Genomic DNA, 24798 nt, shown 5'->3' on the forward strand with positions numbered 1-24798 from the left:
CTGGTAGTCAATTAACAAACACCACCTGCCTGATTGCTTAGAAAAGCCTGTCTTTTGAGACAGTAAGTGAGACTCTTTAGCTCACACCTGAGCTGAACTTTGGCGACAGAGCAGAGATTGTCTTTGACTCTCACAACTTGTCTTGAGCCCTGCCAGAAGACACAGCAGAGCTGCTTTCAAGACACAGGGAAAACTTCTAAACCTGAATGCTGACACACCCTGAAGCAAAGGGAGCTGAACCAGGGACAGAGAAGATTTTCCCTCCAAACCACAAGGAACAGATAAGACTTTTATTTACAAGACTTTTTATATCTGTTCATTTCATGCTATATGTTTGGTGCTGGGAGACATGCTTATCTAAGGGAGTTGTGAACTGCATAGTATTTCACTAGAAATACTCCCAAGTGAATAGAAGCTTGGTTAACCCCTTGTTTGGATGGTTTCCTGATGTTAAGGAAAAAGCGCAATAAAAGGCTTATTTAATTTCACCATAACCAGTCTCCCCTTGCATACCTCTGTGAGCGTCCGCCTACAGACCCTGACTAGGGTGGGGCGGCTTGTCCACTTCCAACAAATCAAAATAGCAAACTTAACAGTCAAAAGTAGTACATAAATGATTTAACCTTTTAGGGGGAAGGGTTCTCCCCTTTCTGCTTGCTGGCAGCCTTGGGGTGAAGGCGAGAGGAACCAGGAAACCAGCTTTAAATACCTGTTTTCTAATTAGCAGGAGAGGTGTCAGACAAACTCTGGTCTGGATCCCTCATCCCTCAGTTCCAGCACCTGCAAAACTGTGGGATGGAGGACATTCAGTCTGTGGCTGCACTTTCCAGCCTAAACAGGATAGAAGCTGTCCAGTATCCTGGGAGCCCTTTAAATAGAATTTATTACCATTCCTTGGTTTCTGTCACAACGGCAAGATACTGTATAGGTACAGTGCTTTAATCTGTCCTTTAGTAGCAAAGGTAATCAACTCCAAAGAGTACTGTATAAAGTATTTTTGACCTGCCTGAAACACAAACCAATCTTCAAAAGGATTTAACTGGGAACAAAACATCAAAATACATAGGAATTTCAATGCAATGCATGTTGTTTGACTAATGGCATACAGGCATACCCCGGTTTAAGGACACTCACTTTAAGTACACTCGCGAGTAAGGACATATTGCCCAATAGGCAAACGGCAGCTCACACATGCGCCTGTCAGCACGTCCTGAACAGCAATACCGGCTCCCTACCTGTACCGAAGCTGGGCGCAAGCGGGGAGACTATAGAGCCTGTTACAAATGCGTTATTTACATCAGTGTTACATGTATATGACGATTGCAGTACAGAACATGCATCGATAAGTGGAAAAAAGGCAGCGCTTCACTTTAAGTACATTTTCGCTTTACATACATGCTCCGGTCCCATTGCGTACGTTAATGCGGGGTATGCCTGTATATTTAAAAAAATGTTTTTAAATAACAAACACATTAGAACAAAACAAATAATTATTGAAAGGTAGTACAATTTAAAGCACAGCACCTCTGCTGTAATGTACTTCAAACAAGCCAGAGGACCACATGTCAAATCTCATGGCTTGTCAGTTTACTTCAAAACAAAGACAACTTCAAATTCAATATACTTTATCCTGGAATTAATTTACTGTGGGAACAGACACATTGCAAAACTGACCATGTGGTCTACCTACTGGAGTGCCCATGTGGACTCCAGTACTTTGGCTAAACTACACGACCAGTGAGATTCTGGATCCTAGAACATCTAGGGAACATTCAAAGAATGGTGATTAATCACAATACAGTATATCCCAAAAATGTTTGTCATGCCATCAAACAGACCTTTCAGGTCTGAAATATATGAGCATAGAACATGTCCTGACACACTGGAGAGGAGGAGATAGAAATATTGAAGTGGGAAATGTTTTCAGATCCATAACCTTGAGACACTCAGCAGAATTAAAATGATATTGACATTGGGGCCTTTTTAGCTTAATTTTTTATCTATGCAAGAATCAAAATCCTACAATTAAAAATCATTTAAGAATTATATATCGATTAGTAGACCTGATATGAAATATTCGATATCATTAAATTGTGTTTTTCCTCTTGTCCTTGTTCCTTTTCTGCCATTTCAGATCTACTGGGCTTTTAAATATCTATGTTATGTAGGATGTATCTTGTTTTTTGTTATTCTGTTTCTATTTTTCATATAAACAACCATCATTAGGTTGATAAATAGCAACGATTAACCTTGAACGACAGGAGTTATCTATAGATACACTATGTGTATAGATAAATATCAGAAGCTTGATGTAAACTGTGTGCATTTATACCACTAGCACATTGATTCTGCTAAATGGTCTATTATGGATCTTTTTTTCCACTGTGTAACTGCAGATTTTTTTCCCCCTTGCATCTCCGCCAGGTGTGTTACTGCTTGTACATTGATTGACATCCCCCTCTGCTGTTTCCTCTTGGTTCTATTTAGTATCCTCTCTTTCCCTGTCTTCTATCTGTTTATCTGTCTTTATTAGTTTCCTGTTTCTTCCTAGTCTTTTCCTTTTGTTTTGAATGCTACAGACGCTTTCTTGCCTGTGTCTCTTTTCTCTGCCTGACCTCTGTCTGCGTGTACCATGCCTGAGTTGTAGTTAAATTAAAGGTTCTTGCCTATACTTTTAGCTTGTCTCAGTTCTGTTCCTTGTCCCAGCGCTGTTCTTGTGTACCAGTCCTGTACCTGCCTCTTCGCTGCCTGCCTCAGACCTGTGCCCATGACACGACAATGCTACTTCGCCACCTGCCCTGGATCCCAGTCTGTGAATCTATTACATTTTTGCTTCCACCTATTGTGCCAGCCACTAAGGTCCATCCTGCACCTGACACCCTAGGGTCCATGACAGAAACCCACTAATAGAGAAAAGAGGGGAGCACTCTTCCCAAGTAATGCAACTAAATCTAGGGTTTTATTTTTTTAGAAAAGAGAGGGTCTTCCAGTTCGTGGGAGACCCACACCAGAGTCACCTTTAAGAAAAAGAAGGCTGTCAGAGGGAAACGGGGGAGAAGGAAGAGGGAAAACAAAGCAAGCAAACTGCTAGTGAATAATAGCTTTAATCTAAGTACAAAAACACTGACCACAACACAGAGTAAGGTTATAACAAAGGGACTTACTTTTGCACCGACACAGGTGCCCAACAGCTTTGACTTATTTATCGATGCTAATAAATTCCTGTGAAAGCTAACCATTAAAAGGTTTTACCTCAGTAAAGAGATAGAATTGAAAAACAGGCAACATTCTATTTTTGGGCAGAAGGAAGGGACCCCGTTAGGTACAGGCAAATAATCTTTTCTACATACTAAATTCAAGCCAAAGTCTACTTTCTATCCATGTCACGCAAAATGGAATTGCCTGGAAGTTTTCTTCCAGTTGATAAAGAGAGATTTTGAACAACTCACGAAGAAGGAAACCAGGTATCATAAGAACCTCACGAAAGCAGAAAGGGAGGCTTAAAGGACTCATACTGTAGTAGACAAATCTCGTCAGAAAACAAGCAGTCAAGGGGAAGGGTGGGGGGTAGTTATTATGGATAGGACCTACCGTAGTATATTAAAGAATCAGAGAGGATTTTGAGAGACACTAAAATGTACATCCTATAAACAACTTCCGAGAGAAATTGGGTGATCTACTTAATAAAGGTTAAGAACTTGGCATACTAGAAGAGAATGAATATATATTTTTTTATTTAAATAAAAACAAAACATGCCACTCTCCTACATCTTGCCAGAGATCCATAAGGATCGCCAAAATTTGCCGGGAAGGCCAATAATAACTTGCATTGATTCCCTAACATGTAATCTGTCCATTTTTTTTATACTGATGATTATTCGAACACATCTCGAATCAGTTTTCATGTTGACCACTGTATTCCATTCGGTATTTCCGCGTTTTGGCCAATATTCATGCCGCATTCGCGCAATCCGGCACCGGGCAGCCACACGCGTGGTATGTGTTTAATTTAATGGTTTCTTGTTTCTTTGGATGCAATTCTTCGCGTATCCGCCCTGTGGCAGAAGTTAATGAATTATAATTTGGGTGCTATTCTTTGCTTATCCGCCAGGTGGCAGAAATTCATGAAATTAATGAATGGTATTGAACTGTCACACTACTGTACTGTATGTGTATGGAATTTTGCTACTTTGTAAGGGTGCAGGTGTTTAAAACAGATAGCACCCACGTCTATACTGGTACATACTTACAGTGGCCCATTGTGAATTGACCTTGATTTTTCGAAGCCGTTATCAAATTAGGCGTTCTTAATAAAAAGCTTTAAATACTCAATGTGTGCCTTTTTTTTTACATTCTTTCCCCGCACAATTGCTGAGTGGAGATTATGGCTACACCACAGAGGTATAAAAAACCTGACTGTTGTTATGCATTTTTAATATATTCTGCAATTAATGCTGCAGCAGATAAGATGGTGACTGTATCTGAAATAATTTCGAACCACGATTTTTACAAGTTTTCACCAGACGTTCATGGGTGGAAGCGTACTATAAGAAAAAACTTAAGTAACGATCAGTGTTTTTTTCATATTGCCCCTCCTGCCGGAGAGATTTGCGGGTATTGGGGTGTCATGCCAGAATTTCACAGTATGTTTGATCATGGCAATTTCAAAAGAAGAAAGGTCGGTTTTAACCCATATAAGAATCGTCAATCCCAATCCAGCAATGTGCCGGCAACAACACCAGCACCGGCCAGTCCGACCGTCAGTGATAACCTGGTGAACGGCAATTCTTTGTACCTGTCCCCGCCAGAATACCTGGAAAATGTACAGCCTGAGTATGATTTCGCGTACAGGTACCAGCAAGCTTGCATTTACCAGTACTAAAATGATTTCCAGCTTCATCAGCTGTCAACTACAAGTATACCAGGCCAGCTGTCACCTGTCAAATATAATGCAGACTTGAGGAGTCACAGTGAGTCATCACCACCCGTTTGGCAAAGTTTATAATGAAGGTAAATATACAGTACAGTAATGTATTACACTGTATTACACTATACTGTACTGTACAGTACAGTATTACTGTAAGTTTAAAGCTGCAGTTCAAGCTGCCGTGTGTCAAAACAAAATTATTTTTTAAACAATACTGTATGTACTTTACAGTGCTGTATGTGCATCAGTACAATACTGTATGCGAGTTGAGGGGATGTTTCTCTGTTGAGTGCACTTTGAAGAATGATTTGATTGGCCGTCGAAGTACGTGACGATGCTGCAGCTTAAAAATGTAGGGAGAGGGTGGGGCTGAAGAGTCAGAGCCAATCAGAAGTTTGTTCTCATCCTACAGACACAGATGTAGGATATTGCTTGAATGGCTGCTTTAATTCCCAATGACGCGACTTGACGCATGCACAATACCGGTAATAATAGCATATTTGGTTGTTTTTCCCCAGAAAAGAAACTTTGACGTCAAGCGGAAAAAGACAAAAGAATGTATGGACCTCCAATATCACTTTTTTTTTAAAGTTGCTTGCGCACTGTTTGCCAAGTAGGCAAACATTTAGTGACCGTGCCATTTTTATTGAGAACAATTGTGAGCTTTATAGAAAACCTTATACTGTACAGTATGCTACTGTTTTAATATTAAAATCTTTTTTTATATTGTACAGTACTGTCATCATCACAACTTTTCTTATAAACATCAAAAATAAAAATGTATATCTTTTATTCTATACAGTATATATTATTTATTATTCAATGCTTTCAACTTTTGCAACAGTAAATACTGTTTTTCTTTCACTGCTATGCGCATGCGTGTACAGTTCTGTACTGTGCTGTATGTCTCATTTGGACATTTTTTTTAAATAACCGGTAAGAGAAATGCCCTTGCATTACATTACAGTATGTGAAGTGCAATGCTTTGTTGAACTGTTCATAAGAATTTCAGGTCTGCAATAGGGGGTCGGTCAAAAAATACATTTTATTTTTTAATGCATAATACAGTACAAAAATACAGTAGCTCTTGTCTTTCTCTTCGTTATGACATTGCGAGATGGGGGGGGGGGATCGGGAAGAGAGGGGGCTGCAGCTCTGAAAATACTGTACAGACATGCAAAACAGAAACAGAAATAAAAACACATTTTATTTTGCACAACTGAATTTCTATACAGTAACTACTGAGAGAGGGTGGGAGAGGGGGTTTGTGTAAGATACAGGCTGGTTTGTACAGTACATGAACACAGTACTACTGTATAATCTTACACATCCCCCCTTCCTTTTTTCACTGCTGCAGTTCTGAAAATGAAAAGAAACAATTAATGCAGACATGGTTAGTTAGAGTGCCATACACTACTTACTGTAAAGTACCTGTATCATACTTACCTGTGCCTGATTTACAGAAATAAATGATTAAACAATAGCAATATAGTATTTCAAAAGATTTTTTTAAAAACACTTTTTTTTTGCACAAACGAATTCATACTTACTGTACCTGTGCCTGATTAACAGAAATAAATGATTATACAATAACAATATTTCAAAACAATAAAAATAAAACAGAAAATGATTAAACACATTAAACAATAAATGAATGTAAAAAAAATTTTTTTTTGTAAATTTTTGCACTACAGTAGAGTTTGGGAAAAGTCATTAGCAAGAAGGGTGCCACTCCAAGCACGAGCTCTCATAACTGTAGGGGTAACATGGAAATAACGTTCCACTTCATTCAAAATGGTCTATCTTAAATTTTCTGGCAGAGCCTTCTTTCTTTTATTTCCTTCATAATTTACACCGTGGGTCAACCGCTATACATCTCAAAACTGACGTGGTATTTAAATATTGACAGGGCAAATTTCTGTGCTACACCAGCACATCCAGTCTTGTATTTCTCCCGGGCGTGCTGGGTCAGGTCGGTCAAGATGATGCCCGGCAGCGTTAGAATCCTGGGTGCTGGTGTATTTCTGGCAGCGGGCGAGGGTAGGCGGTGTGGGAGGAAGCTTTCCTCCTGTCGTGGCCTTTCCGGGGTTGTCACCTCGTACTCAAAGGCATACATGCACACGTATTCTGCTGATGGATGGGGTGAGCGTGGGGGGCTTGGTGAGGGAAGCGTGAAGTCACATCATGCAGGTCACCCTCCTGCTCCTGCGTCGAACATACAGGGACAGGAACTCGCAGGAAAGAATACATCCCCACAATGTTCCTTTCCATCTTCTCCATGTTCTTTTCCATTTTCTCCATGCGCCTATCCATATTCAACATGGTCTCCAAAAGAAGATCAACCTTTTGCTCCATGCGTAGGTGGGTGGTGGAGGAGGTGACCAGCGGGTTGCCAGGAGAGCAGCATCGAGGATGGTTGGTGGAGCAGGTGACCAGGGATTTGCCAGGAGAGCAGCAGCGTCGAGGATGGGTTGTGGAGCAGGTGAGTCAGGGGTTGCCAGGAGAGCAGCCTCAATGATGGGTTGTGGAGCAGGTCGGCAGGGGGTTGCCAGGAGAGCAGCAGCGTCGAGGATGGGTTGTGGAGCAGGTGAGCTGGAGGTTGCCAGGAGAGCAGCCTCAATAATGGGTTGTGGAGCAGGTGAGTGGGGGGGGGGTGCAAGGAGAGGATTGGGACTCCACTTGATTTGCACTGTGCTAAGGGCACCGAATTTCTTCTTTACATAATAAGGCCCAGGGGTCTTAACCTTTGGAGCCTTCGGAACATTTTCTTTATTCTGCTTTGGTTTTCGCTTAGGTTTTGGCTGGGAAACAGCTTCCGCCTTTCGCTTGGCCGGCACGGCAGAAGCAAGCTGGTTCCTGCGTCCGTAGAATCTGGGGCGATCCATGGGAACAGAAGGACGAATGCACATTGCAGAATCTGGACAAGAGCAAGTTCAGATAGAGATCAGTGTGTGAGAGTCTATGCAATTTGTCTCACCTTTTATTTGAAATTTTTCACGGGCATGGACACGAGGTGCAGGTGTTAAAAGTGGGCGTACTGTGTACTAAACGATGTTGAGCCACATTAAATTAAAGTATAAATATCCATCCATTTTGTGTATTCAATGCACATTCAATACACATCGAATTGCTCTGTGTGTGCTCGCATTTTTTTTCTAACAGCAGCAATGCCAAAGAAAAGGATTTCAAAAGATCTGAGCTTGAGAATAAAGGATATGTACAATAAAGGTTTCCGAATTTTACAGATCCAACGCTGGTTAGTGGCTTCGGGCTTCAGTCTAGCAAAAAGCACTGTTAGTTTTCATGCGCATGGGAAGGCCAAAAACGTCAAAAGAAATCCGACCGTCACTACTGAGTAAGTACAGTACTACTAGTACTTATTGTCCTCCATAACTCAAACAACGTCTTGTACTGTACTGTATGCCTGTGTTTAATATTTAATGAATATTTACATTTCAACTGTACAGTATAACATTTTTGCCATTCTTACAATCAATCAGCTTTTTAATTCTACACTACAGTAATGTACTGTATTCTGTACTTTAGGAGGTGGTGGTATAGTAATCTTTTCTAAAGATTCTGATTTCTTTGAACTACTAATCTTGCATTTACTGTACACACACACACCCACAAAGCATCAACAGTACAGTACGTCACCAGCTTTTATGCCAGTGATTGGTCACAATGGGTGGTACAGTAGGAGTGACTGAGTGTGTGACAGTGCAGTCTATTGGGATGCTTTATTTGAGGGGCAAATTATTTAATATATTCATATATAGTAGCGCTATAATCAGACAATAGGAAATCAGTGCACTATTGGGATGCTTAATTTGCCTACTGTAGCAAATTGTTCTGTTTTTCTTTACACTGTAGGGCGACAACACTTCTGGTGGACCAATAAAGTGAACAAAATGCTAAGACGTGTGCCACAAGGGTAAAGAATGCCCTAGAGGCAACTCACAAAATAAAAGCATCTGAGACCAGCATCAGGCAGATGAGACGGAAATTGGGATGGAAAAATGTGTGTTTTAAGTAAGTACGTCACCCATGTTTTTCTCTTTTTTGTCTGCTGCTTTTTTTGTTATTTCCCACATTTTTTCCCCCACCTCCCTCTCCAGACTTGTGATTTCTTGAAAAGCCCTCTATTTTCAAGTAAGGCTCCCTCATAGCCTACTGTACAATAGGGTTGTCCTACTGTACTGTATGTACAGTAATACATACTGCACTGTATACTGTATTGTGTCAATACACTGGCGACACACTTTATTCGAGCTCGGCTAGTCCCACGAATTCGGGTATACCCGGGTGTATTGAGGTTTGTGACTGTTTTCTGCCCGAGTGCATTGAGGTATTTTCCAGGCAGGGATTGAAGCATTTTATTCTCGCTGGCTGCAATACTGCACAGTATATATATATATACTGCATTACAATTCATGAATTTATGCCATCTGGTAGACACGCGAAGCATTGCAGCCTATTAAATTCTAATCATTATCATTTAACAGATCAGCCGCCCGTCAGCCAGGCATGAACCCAGGCTGGGAAGGCAAACGCAACGGGGCTTGTAAGAGGTGAGGAGCGGCGCATTCCAGGTATCTGCCAGGTACATACTGGGTATTTGCTCGAATAAAGTGTGTCGGTGCAGTACATTACTGTTAGTTTTCTATAGATGTCTTTGACTTATTTTTTCATTTTTTCATTTTTTGAGTGCTGGGAACCATCATATCTCCAGGATTTAGTACCTCTAACATTATTCCTTGTCATTACAGAGCATATCCTATGATAAGGGAAGCCAACAAAATAAAAAGAGTGGACAAGGCACGGGCATGAATCGAAAGTGGCAAGACTTTCCAGGATGTCATCTTTACTGACGAGACAACTATAGCGCTTCAGAGATTTGCCCGTTTTGGATTCTACAAAAAAGGGCGCCTATCTCTGAAGCCGTGCCCCAAGCACCCAGTGAAGATGCATGTGTGGGGTGCCATCTCTAGACAAGGACCAAATGCTGTGCCTGTGGCCTTATGCACTGGACAGCTGTACTGTACAGTATTTTGTATTAGTATCCTAATGTTACTGTACATTTTTCTTTTCTTGTTTCCAGGAATCATGAATAAAGCGTTCTTCCAAGATCACATAATTACACATGTTGAATACATTAGGAATGATTTCCCATCTGGTCACCGGTTCTTCCAGGACAATGATCCGAAACACACCGCGTCTATGGCTCACATTCTTGCCAGCGGTATCAATTAAGACGCCAGCAGAGTAAGTTGGGTAACCATTTCTCATTGTTTTATACAGTTTATATCGCCTTACAGTAAGTAATTCACCATTTTCTCCCCTCCTACTGTATTCCATATCACCAGATTTTAATCCCATTGAAAAGGTATGGCATGAGTTGAAGGATTATATCAGAAAAGTGTGGAAACTGTCAAAAAAGGATGAATTGGAAAAAGGAATACTGAATTTTTGGAACAACATACTCACCGTAGCCAGATGTAATAAATATATATCGATCATATTGCGACTGTGTTGCCTATTGTTTAACAACGTAATGGCCAGGCCTCGGGAAAGTAATAAGGCACAGGTAAGTATGATACAGGTAAGTATGGCCGTAAAAATAACCATGTCTGCATTAATTGTTTCTTTCCGTTTTCAGAACTGCAGCAGTGAAAAAGGAAGGGGGGGCTGTGTAAGATTATAGTACTATGTTTATGTACAAACCAGCCTGTATCTTACACAAATCCCCCTCTCTCCTCTCAGTAGTTACTGTATAGAAATTAGTTTGGGAAAAAATATATATAAAAACAAAAAATATGTTTTATAAAAATGATTATATATTTTTTGTTTAATCAATTATTTATGTTAATCAGGCACATGTCAGTATGATACAGGTACAGTAAGTATGGTAGTAAAAATAACCATGTCTGCAGTAATTGTTTGTTTTCATTTTCAGAACTGTAGAAGTGAAAAAAGGAAGGCGGGGATGTGTAAGATTATAGTACTGTACTGTGTTCATGTAATGTACCAGCCTGTATCTTACACAAACCCCCCTCTCCCTCCCTCTCTCTCTCAGCAGTTACTGTATAGAAATTCGTTTGTGCAAAAAAAAAAAGTTTTTATTTCTGTTTCTGTTTTGCATGTCTGTACAGTATTTTCAGAGCTGCAGCCCCCTCTCTCCCCGATCGCCCCACCCCCTCATCTCGCAATGCCATAACGAAGAGAAAGACAAGAGCTACTGTATTTTTTTTTACTGTATTATGCATTAAAAAATAAAATGTATTTTTTGACCAACCCCCTATGGCAGACCTGAAATTCTTATGAACAGTTCAACAAAGCATTGCACTTCACATTTGTTAGGGAAATATATATATAACAACAAAAAATATGTATATAAATATAAATACATAAGAACTCTGGGGAGAGAGGGGGGAGGGAAGGGTAGGGAAGGGAACCCTCGCTACTGCTAGAGTGTGGTGATGTGGTGCTGCTATCTGGAGTGATAATAGAACGAGAACACAGAGAGAACAGAACCCCACTGGAGAGCACTCAAACATAAATCACAGCAACATGAAATGAAATAGGTATGTATGTTGGAGTGAGTGGAGTAAAATACTTTAATGGGAGTAGATACTCAATTAAAATAGGTAGAACACTAGGATCACAAAAATAATTAGACTCAATAATGAGCCAAAAAAGCACAGCAAAATAAAATTAGCCGGATACTGAAGGTGAAATGTAGTCTGCCATCCTTGAGTATCCACTCCCATTAAAGTATTTTAATCCACTCACTCCTCACTCCAACATACATACCTATTTCATTTCATGTTGCTGTGATTTATGTTTGAGTGCTCTCCAGTGGGGTTCTAAATATATATACAAACAATAAAATTCAATAGAAAAATACTATTTTCCTGCCTTAAGGATTATCAAACATGTCTTCTGCCCAGCTCATGATAATCACGTTACAGTACATTTACGTGAATGGCGCTGTTGGTACGGGGGGGGGGGTGTTGTGTTGTTGATAAGCTGTGAACTTCAAGTTGACTTGTTTTGTTACAGTACAATAGCAGTTTAGAAGGGCTTATCGCAGTTGCACAGCTCAGCCTGTATCTCACACAACATGTTAATTTTATTGTGTGTGTGTGGGGGGGGTTGTTGAGTTAAGTTGTTGTTAAGTCCAACGCTTAAGAACAAGTTTAGAAGGGCTTAGATAATCACACTTGCGCATGCGAGGCGGGCTTTAATAATCAACAAGGTCCCACCCAAAGAGAATTACACGCAGGCGCAGAAATGTGAGAGCAGGCTCGGGAAGATTAAAGCCACAAAGCCAACCATTTGAAAATGAATGGTTTGTGAGAGGTGTCGATAAGAAGTTGAAATCCTTGAGCCTTGTGTGTGTGCGGGGGGAAGGGGTAAAGCTTTTTTATGGATTATCTGTAGTTCAAATAAATATTTTCTACAGGTCATAATAATGTTTTGATCCCCACAGCCCCAAATAAAAATCACAGTACTACAGTATGCCACCCACCTCATAAAGAACGTACATGACTAGTGTGGAATTAAAAAGCAACAGTACTACTTGATTCTCATAATATCCATAATTGCTATGCAAGCCCATGTCGATAACCCAAAAATATATATATTTGTAAGACTTGAATCTCATAATATCCATAATTGCAAGCCCATGTCGATAACCAAAAAAAAAATATATATATATATCTATTTTTAAAACTTGAACTAACTTCTAAATGAATGGGAGGTTATACACGCATCCGCAGGAATGTGGTGCCACGCTCGGAAAGATTAAAGCCAGAAAGCCATCCATTACAAATGAATGGTGTGGGAGAGGTGTACAGTAGATAAGAAGTTGACATCCTTGAGCCTTGTGCGTGTTCGGGGGGCGCTGTATGATGGATTATCAGTTCAAATAAATATTTTCAAAATGTCATCATAATGTTTAATGCGCAGAAATGTGATACTGTAACACGCCTATGCATTTCAATGCTGCTTTGTGTATAATACACACGCTGCTCAGTGTATAATACAGATACAGTACACACACTGCTCTGTGTATAATAAAGATACAGTACACACGCTGCTCTGTGTATAATACAGATACAGTACACATGCTGCTCTGTGTATAATACAGATGCACACACTGCTCCATGTATAATACGGCTTATCGCACTTACGCATGCGTGGCAGACAGCTCAGCCAATTTCAGGCAACATGTTAATCGTGACATTGAATTGCTTTTGGATTTTTATGACAACAACTCGCGATTGCCCACTTGAGTTTCTTGACGGTATTGCAGACAACACTAAAATGCCATTTTCTGATCCGGACAAAACGATAAACAAGCCGCGTTTTTAAGTCGGCACGATTAAAAAAAATTGCGCGCCATCACATGGGTATTCCGATCTACACAATGCACGAAGTGTTCGAATAACGGCCGCTGCATCAGTTGCTTTCTCCAGAAATATATGAAAAATTGAAAATCCTATTTGAAAGACACAACTGGCGTTCTTATTCTATTAGAATAATTAGTGGCAAGCAGGTTTTATACTAGTGCCCTCAGATACAGCAAGCAGGTTTTATACGAGTAACCTCAGATTTAACATCCCATTACATTTCCATAAGTCATGTAGATTGATGTGAAGCAATTAAAAGGACATTGGATAGGAAAATGATAATGCCAACTTTAAAGTCTATTTTGGATTGCAAGCAGGTTCAATGGAGTTCATTTTGAGACACACTTATTTTTGGTTTGAAGGTAGTTTTTATTTGCAGGAATGTGGTACAGCACTAAGCTACGTGAGCATCTTCATGGGTATGTGGCAGGAGAAGCATATCTGGTCCAACGTGGGGCTCTGTGCGTACCTGGTCACATGGTGTAGGTACATAAACAACATTTTGTTTATTTAGAGGGGAGGACGAAATTCTTAATTTCCTATTGGAGATCAATCAAAATTATTTGAATTTGAATTTAATTATTTGAATTTAATGTTCACCTATAAAACAAGTGATTTGGAGGTTGATTTGTTGGACTCTACAATTTTATGTAGAAAACAATAAATTAAAGACAAAGACTTTCTTTAAATCTGTAGAGAGCAATAATTCTGTATTGCAGTCTAGCTGTCATCAACCTAGATGGATAGAAAACATCCTATTCAGACAGTACAGAAGGTTAAAAAGAAATTGCACGGATGAGGATGTTTTTGTGCAATAGTCTGAAATCCTAACGAAAAAATATGTCAAATGTGATTATAAAAAATCTAAAAGAGATGAGGCTCTGAACAAATTAATACATCTAGAAAGGTAAGGTTTTCTGAAGGCTGGAAAGAGAAAACCAACAACAGGAAATAATGGAATACGGTCAGGTACCCTTTATCACACAATACAATAGAGAAACCAACAAAATTATTTAAAAAACAAAAAAACAAAAAAAAACAACATTGGCACATCCTGAGAAATGACCCGATTTAAAAAGAAAGACCAAACATATTATTTAAGAAAGCCCCAAACATGAAAAACAAATTGGCACTAAGTGCTTTGAGGAAGAAAGATAAGTCCAAAGCTGGCTGATTAGAACACCCCAAAGTATTTTTTAGATGTGAAACATGCAAGGCGTGTCAGTTTATTTCAAAAGACAAATTTAAATCCAATATATCGGGGAATTAATTTACTGTAGGAAAACAGATACATTGCTGGACTGACCATGTGCTCTACCTACAGAAGTGCCCATGTGGATTCCAGAACGTGTAGATCTTTGAACAACAGAGTCTGGATCTTGGAACAACAGTAGTGCTCACGGACATCTCTGGTGAGTATAAAGAAGCAGCCTTTTCATTACTTTGTACACCTTGATAAAGTGCTGTTGCATGAAACGCGTAGGTGCGTTCATGCAGTCCGTTTTTACTGTATTTCTAGCTTGCAATAAATTAATCACTTATTTAGTTTGGAGTTGCCTGGCTATTTTTCCCTTCTCTGGATACCAGAAGCAGGATTTCCTTGGCTGTGCTCTATCTACACCTACCACTATTTTGGATCTTGGAACATTCGAAGAAAGGTGATGACTGAAGTATCCAAACATTTTAGAATGCCATCAATCAGACCCTCAAGGTCTGAAATGTACGGGCATAAAATACATCTTGTAATACTAGAGAGGAGGCGGTAGAAATATTGAACTTGCTTTGCGGTAAACGTTTTGGACTCATAAACTGTGGGCACTCACCCCTGCAAGATTAAATGTGGATATTAAGATTAGTGCCTTTTTAGTTTTATTTTATTTATATAAGAATCAAAATCGTACAGTTCAGAATCATATAAGAATTATATATCAATTAGTGGACCTTATATGAATAATTCAATGTAATTTATCTGTGTTTTTATTCTTTCCCTTGTTCCTTTTCTGCCATTTCAGATCTATTGGGCCTTTGAGTATCTATGTTATGTAGGATGTGTCAGACCTGTGTGTCAGTGATTAGCCAGGGTATGCAGTATCAGAAAAACCAGCCGTAATGGGAACTTGTTCTGGCTACAGTATTGCAAGTGTCCACCAGGTTTGAGACACAGGAGAAAACTAGAATTCCCAGGTGCATTGCGATGCAGGACTCCAGGTTAAGCCCTATTGATTAAGCGTTGCAACTTATTTTTTAAATTATTTTATTTTGCTAAATAAATCATGACACGGTGTAATATGTCATGTGTTGTTGTTCATCTGAGGTTGTATTTACCTCAATTTTAGACCTGCTAAGGAACAGATAATTGTTATTATGTCCTGATATGTAAAACAATGGAATTCAAAGAGGGCGTACTTTCTTTTTCACATGACTGTATGTAATATATATATATATATATATATATATATATATATATATATATATATATATATATGATACGAACCAATCCACGGCCCTGAGGAAGGTCTCTCTATGGGACCGAAACGTTGGCTTACGTGTATTTCATGTTGTGAATATAGATTTTTGGATTAACCCCGTGCGGTGTGCTGTCTCTTTACTGGTCTTTGGATTGGTTCGTATCATACTTATTTTCTATGGGACTAGCATCTGCTATTATAACCTTTTCTACTGCAGTGTGCTGACTGACCTTCATGTGTATATATATATATATATATATATATATATATATATATATAGTGACATAGTCCAAAGATGTTAGGCAGCTTTCTGCCCCGTTTTAGGTCAGAAAGTGCAGGAATAGTTAAAAATGATCCATTCCACAGCTTCACATTAACTCAGACTGCTGGATGGAAAATCCAGACCACAGATTACAATGGGTCTAGTTCTCCCTCACCTGCTCTTCTAATCACTTGCACAGGTATTTAGAACAGAGAGGTTTGCATTTCAGTCTCTCTCCTTAGAGCCTGGAGGCTGGGGGTATCGCTGCTCCCCTGCATCCAGTTTCGGGGTGGACGGCCCCTCCAAGTATCACAGTACCAGAGGATTTGCCTGGACACTTGGGACCGAGTTCCCACCACGAACAGATAAGACAAACACATGTTTATTGCTGTCTAGTGACCCTAAATGAGAGGGCATTGTTTTAAGCTGGGGAACCAGGTTAGTTGGCCCAGCAGCAGTTAGAGGCTGATTCTGATGTGTAGTTAGATCCCTGAAAGGGATAGGATTTTTTTTATATGATTTGGTTTTTATTTCTTAAAAGTGACACTGTGTGAAATGCTATAACACTGATATGAGTAAACCGCTGAATGAAAATATCTGAGTGCCTCTAACCTACACATGTTAAAGCCGCAGTCCCTTACTGGGATGAAAATAAAGCGGGCAGAAACCTGAGTTAAGCAATATAATACTTTGCATGATCCTGTTTGTTGTATAATTAACCCTAGAAGACTGTGTCGGGAAGAACCCAGACAGACGTCAGCGCTACAAAAGAGGGGCGTTTGTCACATATGGTGGAGAATGCGGGTCGACACTAAAAATTCTGTGGGTTTGCAAATAAATGCGGGGGTTTAAAATGGCCGCCCAGCTGAACTAAAGTACAGATGCTATGAGTGAAGTCTGTCCTACTGTGTATATCAGTTGTGCTTCTAGCATACACAGAGAATGTGCGAAGTGTGGATGCAATAGCACCCTGAACCCAAACAGAAAACCAAAATGTTTTGCTGAAAAAAAAAAATTGCATCTAGCAACTGCTGTTTGTAAAGCTAATGCCTTTTGCTGAAGTGAGTGAATTTGCAGCTAGCAGGTGCTGTATGTAAGTTGCTGAAGTGAGTGAAATTGCAGCTAGCAAATTGTCCCTGCCGGGTTTCTAAAATGGCCGACGTGAAATGTTTGTTGTGTAATATACGTAACCATACAAAACAGTGTCCCTTCAGGCCATACTATGATCACGACCCTGGAGGAGAGCCGTACCCACAGATGAATTTAGTATGCTGGACCTCTCGTGAAGTAGGTCACATGGAAGATGTGTGGCCCAAAATTTTCAAAGACAAACAGCTGCAAAAGCAAGCAATGCCCTGTGAGTGCAAGCAAGATGTGGAAGCTGATACCAGTGAGTGTGTGCCCAGTACCACTGATATCTCTGGAGCTAATAAAGCAAAAAGAAAGAAGAAAAAGAAAACTGTTCCTCAAGTCACAGGGGAAGTGACCGAGCCACTTGAACCTGCGCTGTCAGGACATGCGTCAGAAAGGCGCCGAGATGTGCTGCAGACAGGAGTGACCGGCAGAATTGTCACGGGAACAGTGGCAAAGGAAAAGGAGGAGCAAAGGGAAGCTGAATCCTTGAACCAGGATAAAGAGGCTTTGGTTTCTGCACTCCAAGCTGCCCGCCATGATTATGAAGTCCTGTGGCAGGGATTGATGAAGGAGCGAGAATGTTGGAAGAAGGAGCAAGAAGCTAACAATAAGGAGCGAGAAGCAAACGCCGAGTTACAGAGGTGTATACTCCCAGCTTTACAAGAGCACGAGGCTTTGAAGAAAACAGAGTCTCTCTTACGGAGTGAGCTGGAAGAGGTGACGACTAGTCTGGAAAAGGCCAACACCGTAATTGCCACCATGGATGAAAAACAGATTAAGTCTGACAAATTGATTGCTATCCTAAAACAGAAATACGGGAAGGCTCTACAAGAGGTTCACGCGCTCAGCACAGAGGTGCAACACTTATGCCTGGAGGACCACAGTCTGAACACAGAGCTGGGAATATTGAAGGAAACCTGTGAGAATGCCCTGAGTAATTTAGAGACTGTAAAGAGAGAGAATGTAATTCTGACACAGAAAAATTCAGACTTGACTGACCAGATCAGTGAAGGTGATAAGAAGCTTCACCAAGCAGGAAAAGTGGAGAAGCAATTGATCCAGGAAAAGCTAGAAATACAGGAAGAGCTGCAGAAGCGGATGGCTGAGCGCGAGATACAGTGCGCCGAAAGGGAGGAGGTGTCTGTCCGTCAGGTGGTCTGCCTGACCTTGCGCTATGAAAGCGAGATGGAAATCCACAAGCAGCTGGACCACACGGCAAATGAGGGGGCCCGGCTGCTGCTGGAGCTGGACAAGACCCGGGAGGAGCACCTGCAGCTGCAGGTCAAGAATAGAGAAAAGGAAACAGAGTTAAACCTTGCGCTGAAACAGATGACAGATATGGAATCGCGACTCAACTCCATAGAAGTTGAATTAGAAGCCGCTAGAGTGGTTCAGTCGGGATATCAATCCTACCTCCTAACCAAGCAAGCTGTACGTTCCTATACGCATATCTTCAATGCTGTTGCAATATTACGATTTGCTATAAAGATGAAGTTGGAGAAAGAGATTCCAAGGCTGAAAGAGACACGGTCACAAAAGGAGACCAGGGAAAGTAAACTCGATGCCCCCACTGATGACAAAGAGGAAGGAGAAAGAATTGACGTTGATTTTGCTGCTGTTATTCCAGAAACAGATAGGCACCCTCCTGAGAATACTGAGAATATACTCCCTGATCTGGGATTCAAAAATCCAGATCCTCAATTTCATTTACGTTGTCCAGAAGATTATCAAACTAGTGAACACACCCAGGCCAACACAGAAGATGTTTTAGCCAAGTGGGTGGCAGTTCCTGAAAACACAAACTTGTTGACAGATCCTGATGACGTTGTTAATATGGACTACGTTTGTACAGAGGCAACTAGGTCTCCAAAACCAAAAGGCCTGGTAATGGCCACAAAAGGGAAATCAAAGATTGAAAAGAAAAAGCAACGAAGGTCAACACGGCGCCTGAATAGTTCCAGATCTCACCACTCTGGACCACACTGTGGAGCCAAGGAGAAGCCGGTCCGAGGGTCTCATCAGTGGCTGAAGAAACAGTCCAGTAATTTGCAGGATGCAGCGGGCTATGAAATAAAGTCAGAGGATGCAATGGACTGGAAGTCAAGAAAAAAAAAATATTTGGGGGAACTGACCGATTTTTTTTTTATTTACACGTGTGGACTATGTCACGGACACTTAACTATGCAAATAAGCTATTGTAGTTAAGGTATATTAGGCCTCTAGAATAAGCATTTTGACAATATTACAATGTTATATTGGTTCTCTGTGTTGAAAATGTAGCTAAACTACAAATTAATATACAGGGTTGATGGCCCTTTTTGTTGCTAAATATATGAGGTTCATATTCTAGAGTAGAAAAGAAAAAACCCAGGGAGGTAAAAGAAACTGTCTGGTTTTGTGAGTATATTTAGCATATCCTGGGTTATAAGAATGTGTGCTAGACATTTACAGCAGCGGCAGCTCTTATTCGAGCAAATGCCGCTGGCTGAATGAGGCTGGGAAGCGGGTAGCCGCGGCGCGTGGCGGCGCACTGTGACGTCACGGTCACAAGCGCGCCCGGCTTCCCCGTCTTCCCCGGCTTCCCCAGGCTTCCCCGACACCCCTGGAGTTCAAATCTAGGTAAGCGGGGGTGCGGGGAAGCAGAGGGGCAGAGTAGAAGCCGGGTTCGGGGTGTCTTTGGGGGGGTAATTGCGCGCGATGTGGAGGGGGGGTGCGTGGGGGAAACGCGGCGGCGCGCGTTTCTGACTGGCGGCAGCTGGGGTAGATCCCGGCATGCCGCCGGCATTTACTCGAATAAAAGATGTCGCTACTGTATTTTTCAAAATAGTTCCCTAATATAGAGCAACAAAATATGTTTGCCAAGTATAGTCTCTTATGACGAAAACTATTGTCCATAATTGCCGTGGAAAAAAAAAAAAGCTTAAGTATTTCAGGTAGGACGCTCACCCCAGTGAGGTCCATGGCCGCTCACCCCAGTAGGTGTGAGCTGGGGAGGGGGATATGTGACATAGTCCAAAGATGTTAGGCAGCTTTCTGCCCCGTTTTAGGTCAGAAAGTGCAGGAATAGTTAAAAATGATCCATTCCACAGCTTCACATTAACTCAGACTGCTGGATGGAAAATCCAGACCACAGATTACAATGGGTCTAGTTCTCCCTCACCTGCTCTTCTAATCACTTGCACAGGTATTTAGAACAGAGAGGTTTGCATTTCAGTCTCTCTCCTTAGAGCCTGGAGGCTGGGGGTATCGCTGCTCCCCTGCATCCAGTTTCGGGGTGGACGGCCCCTCCAAGTATCACAGTACCAGAGGATTTGCCTGGACACTTGGGACCGAGTTCCCACCATGAACAGATAAGACAAACAAATGTGTATTGCTGTTTCTAAAAGACTATGCTGTATCTAGTGACCCTAAATGAGAGGGCATTGTTTTAAGCTGGGGAACCAGGTTAGTTGGCCCAGCAGCAGTTAGAGGCTGATTCTGATGTGTAGTTAGATCCCTGAAAGGGATAGGATTTCTTTATATGATTTGGTTTTTATTTCTTAAAAGTGACACTGTGTGAAATGCTATAACACTGATATGAGTAAACCGCTGAATGAAAATATCTGAGTGCCTCTAACCTACACATGTTAAAGCCGCAGTCCCTTACTGGGATGAAAATAAAGCAGGCAGAAGCCTGAGTTAAGCAATATAATACTTTGCATGATCCTGTTTGTTGTATAATTAACCTTAGAAGACTGTGTCAGGAAGAACCCAGACAGACGTCAGCGCTAAAAAAGAGGGGCGTTTGTCACAATATATATAAATATTCTCACAGAACCCGAATAATACCGCAATCAAACCACTAAATAATGTGGTAACTAAAAAAACAGAAATTAAGCAAAGTAATACTGCTACTGGTGGTGTTAATAGGAAAATAATATAGAAAAACATAGACGAAAAATGTCCAAGACAAACACTCAGTATACCAAAAAATGAACAGATTTTATTAAAGGACAAAAAATAAAAGTTTAAAAAAAGTGAGACCTCTAAATGAATCTCTAATTAGATCTAAACTAGATCACTATATATACACCATACGTACAGGAGGACAGTACAGAGGAACAAATTAATTTTCCTCTATAGAGTCATAACTGGCCGGTCTGTATAACTGAATCTAATAGCATGTATAATATATTGGTGGAACAAAAACTGCCATACAGTATAGCAAATGAATGTAAACATCTTAATAGAAAGTGCGCAAAGACCAGTTCTCATTAGCAAATGTCCAGATAGAATACCCTGAATGAATAATGATAGGGAAACTAATTATAATAGAGGATCATTGTTATGATTCAGGAAACATCACAAAAGATCTCTATTATAAGAAAAAGATACGGTTGATACAGAGCACAAAGTCCAGAACGGCTACAACATTGGCCAGGCTTGGCGATATAGTAGCGACGTAGTAGCTGGGGAACCAGTTAGACGTGTGGTATGGTTATTCTTCCGATCAGCAAATAGTTGGCTTCCACGATTCATACGTCTAAAGATGAGGCATGGAAGCGGTCCTGGTAACACACCCCGACGTACTTTTCGCTGTTTAGGCATCTTACGGGAGTGAGCAATGATCCTCTATTGTAATTAGTTTCCCTATCATTATTAAATGATGAACCCGTTTTAAGTCCTGACACATACAAAAGTCACGTGCGCTATTAGTGACACTCAGCAATATTTTAAAGATATGATACCTTCCAGAAGCCTATGAGTGTAACTCATATGTTAGTATCTTCTACCCTGAGCATGTCCCATTCTTTAAAAGTTTTTCTAGTGTTAAAAAACATTGTCTTAACCTCTAGCTTCTGAGATTACCGTGGTAACTTCTAGACTACAATGGTCTCTGGGGAGACCTTCATTTTAACTACCCGACATCTAATATTTCAAATATTAAAACACCTTTGGAAAGATCATGAAGAGATCTCTTAAAGTACCGCCAGTAAAAAAACAAAAATGTGGAGGGGGGTGGAGGGGGAAGAGGGGGGGGGGCAAGAGGGCGATCAGCACGTACTGCTGCTTTATACTCCAACTGCAGGAACACTGTGGGGTTTATGTATTGAATTGCAATTCAGTATGTGTCCAGCAGATAGCACAGTGAATATCTTTGCCCATGAGGCTAATTGAAGGGAACAAGAGCTTATCAGGTGTTTTTATACCGTCATTTAACTGATTTCAGTGGTAGTCAATTGTTCAGGTTTAAAATAAACGTTATTTTTGTAATTTACCTTTTAAACACAAGACGCATAATTTTTTCAGAGAGACATTTGGGGACATGCAGAGAGGGGGAAAGATGGAGACAGCTTTGTATAAGACACAATTTATTTAACATAATTTAACACCTCGATTGCTTTGTTTATACTGTACTTGGTTAACCAAGAGCTACAATTTAAAGTCTGTCCCCCGCTAGAAATTGAATCATTTTTAAGATGGTAGGCACAGGACACTCCACAGAGCACATCGGGACCACACGGAGCATCCTCACATTCCTGCGGAACAGGTCCAGCACGTATATTGGGACATGATGGGCCGTAAGTGTGAATACACTAGTTAATGTAATTGCTGTATTTATTCACATATGATATATACACAATATACTCTAGTGTTTAAAATCTGTACTACTGTGTGTTTTGTAGAGGGACACTGGCCAAGCTAAAATGCGCCTCCTTCTCGGCCTGAGTGACGCGGCAGTTGTACTGGTTTTTGGATACTTTAGGACAATAGATAATAGTGGCATCTTTGCATCGTTGCCTTTAACAATACTTTTGGTTATGGCGCAGTTATTTCGATTATCTTTCCTTGCTATTAAAGTATTAGTACAGTACTGAATTACAATTATTTCTATTACACATTCCTGTTTCTATCTCGTTTTTGTTTCAATAACTACCGGTAACACATTTGTTTATATGCTTGATGTAGTTGTTGCATGTTTCTACACAGACATTTATTCCAGTAATTCTTTATCCCCTTTACTCGTTCATCTTTATTAGCAGGCTGACCATTCTTGCACAGATGATGCTTTAATGCATGCCAGACCAATACAATGGGATTCAAATCAGGGAATCTATAAGTGGAGACACAAAAACAGTATGGTTACTACCATGTATAAAACACACACAACAGCACTACAGTGTTCTATACAGTAATTGTACTGTATACTAGTGTAGAATACAGTTACTTACTCTGGAGGTGTCCTGACCCAGTTGAATCCACTGTCCTTCTTGAATGTCGCAGATGCAGTGTTTTAGGACATTGTCTTGGAAGAACCGGTGACCCAGTCTGAAATGTATGATGCTGACGCCTCAGCAATAATGACCTCCTGGAAATAGGCTTTCCACGATACCTGGAGATACAATAAAAAAAAAAGCTGTGTGTGCTGTGCGCGCGCATAGAAAGTGAAACTTCTTTGACTTTTGTCACAGAAATTGTGTTTGTGATGTTTTAATTAAAAATCAAAATACAATTTCTTTGACAAAATGAAAATAAATTTGGACTTAGAATGTGCGTGCTCGGCACACATCCCCTGTATTAGCTATTTGCACTAAGCATGAATTCCTCGTGCGTGTGACTGTGTGTGTGCGTGTGACTGTGTAGTGTGCGCGTGTGACTGTGTGTGTGTGCGTGTGACTGTGTGTGTGCGTGTGTGATGTATGCACACCCATCCTGCACCTTGTATATGCCCCTGCACCTCGCATATGCCCCTGCACCTCGCATCACCCCCCTGCACCTCGCATCACCCCCCTGCACCTCGCATCCCCCCCTGCACCTCGCATCCCCCCTGCACCTCGCATCACCCTCCTGCACCTCGCATCACCCCCCTGCACCTCGCATCACCCCCCTGCACCTCGCATCAAACCCCTGCACCTCGCATCAAACCCCTGCACCTCGCATCAACCCCCTGCACCTCACATCATCTCCCTGCACCTCACATCACCCCCTGCACCTCCCTGCACCTTACATCATCTCCCTGCACCTCACATCACCCTCCTGCAACTCACATCACCCCCCTTCACCCCCCTGCACCTCACATCACCTCCCTGCACCTTACATCACCCCCCTGCACCTCACATCACCCCCCTGCACCTCACATCACCTCCCTGCACCTCACATCACCTCCCTGCACCTCACATCACCCCCCTCCACCTCACATCACCCCCCCCACCTCACATCACCCCCCCTGCACCTCACATCACCCCCCCTGCACCTCAGATCACCCCCCCTGCATCTCACATCACCCCCCTTCACCTCCTCACATCACCCCCCTTCACCTCCTCACATCACCCCCCCTTCACCTCCTCACATCACCCCCCTTCACCCCCCTTCACCTCCTCACCTGCACCTCCCCTCACCCCCTGCACCTCCGATCACCCCCTGCACCTGCGAGCACGGCGGCAGAGCAGTGTGGTAGGAGGAGGGATGGGCACAGGTTGTGTTGCCCCGCAGTGCCGGGGATCAGGGCAGGGAGGACGGCACATACGGCGAGGAGGCCCATGTGAGTGTGATGGCCCCCCCCCCCGGGGAAGAACACCATGATGCCGGTGGGGGGGTGTGGGGGGAGGAATA

General features: G+C 41.5%; 1 protein-coding gene across 5 annotated transcripts in view; it reads right to left on the minus strand.

Moving 5' to 3' along the window:
* TPST1 (tyrosylprotein sulfotransferase 1) overlaps positions 1-24798 on the minus strand; it is a 269597-nt gene that overhangs the window by 130925 nt on the left and 113874 nt on the right. The window contains exons 3-4 of one of the 5 annotated variants that reach the window (XM_075589915.1): positions 23418-23578; positions 22250-23299 (exon numbers count right to left, since the gene is read on the minus strand). The exons of the other annotated variants lie outside the window; for them this stretch is intronic. Coding sequence (XP_075446030.1) covers positions 23286-23299; positions 23418-23578 — 175 coding nt within the window. The 3' untranslated portion in view covers positions 22250-23285. Of the gene's footprint in view, positions 1-22249; positions 23300-23417; positions 23579-24798 lie in introns of those variants that run through there. 5 annotated transcript variants of the gene reach the window in all.

The sequence above is a fragment of the Ascaphus truei genome, chromosome 3 (genome assembly GCF_040206685.1).
Source record: "Ascaphus truei isolate aAscTru1 chromosome 3, aAscTru1.hap1, whole genome shotgun sequence".
NCBI classification, from domain to species: Eukaryota; Metazoa; Chordata; class Amphibia; order Anura; family Ascaphidae; genus Ascaphus; species Ascaphus truei.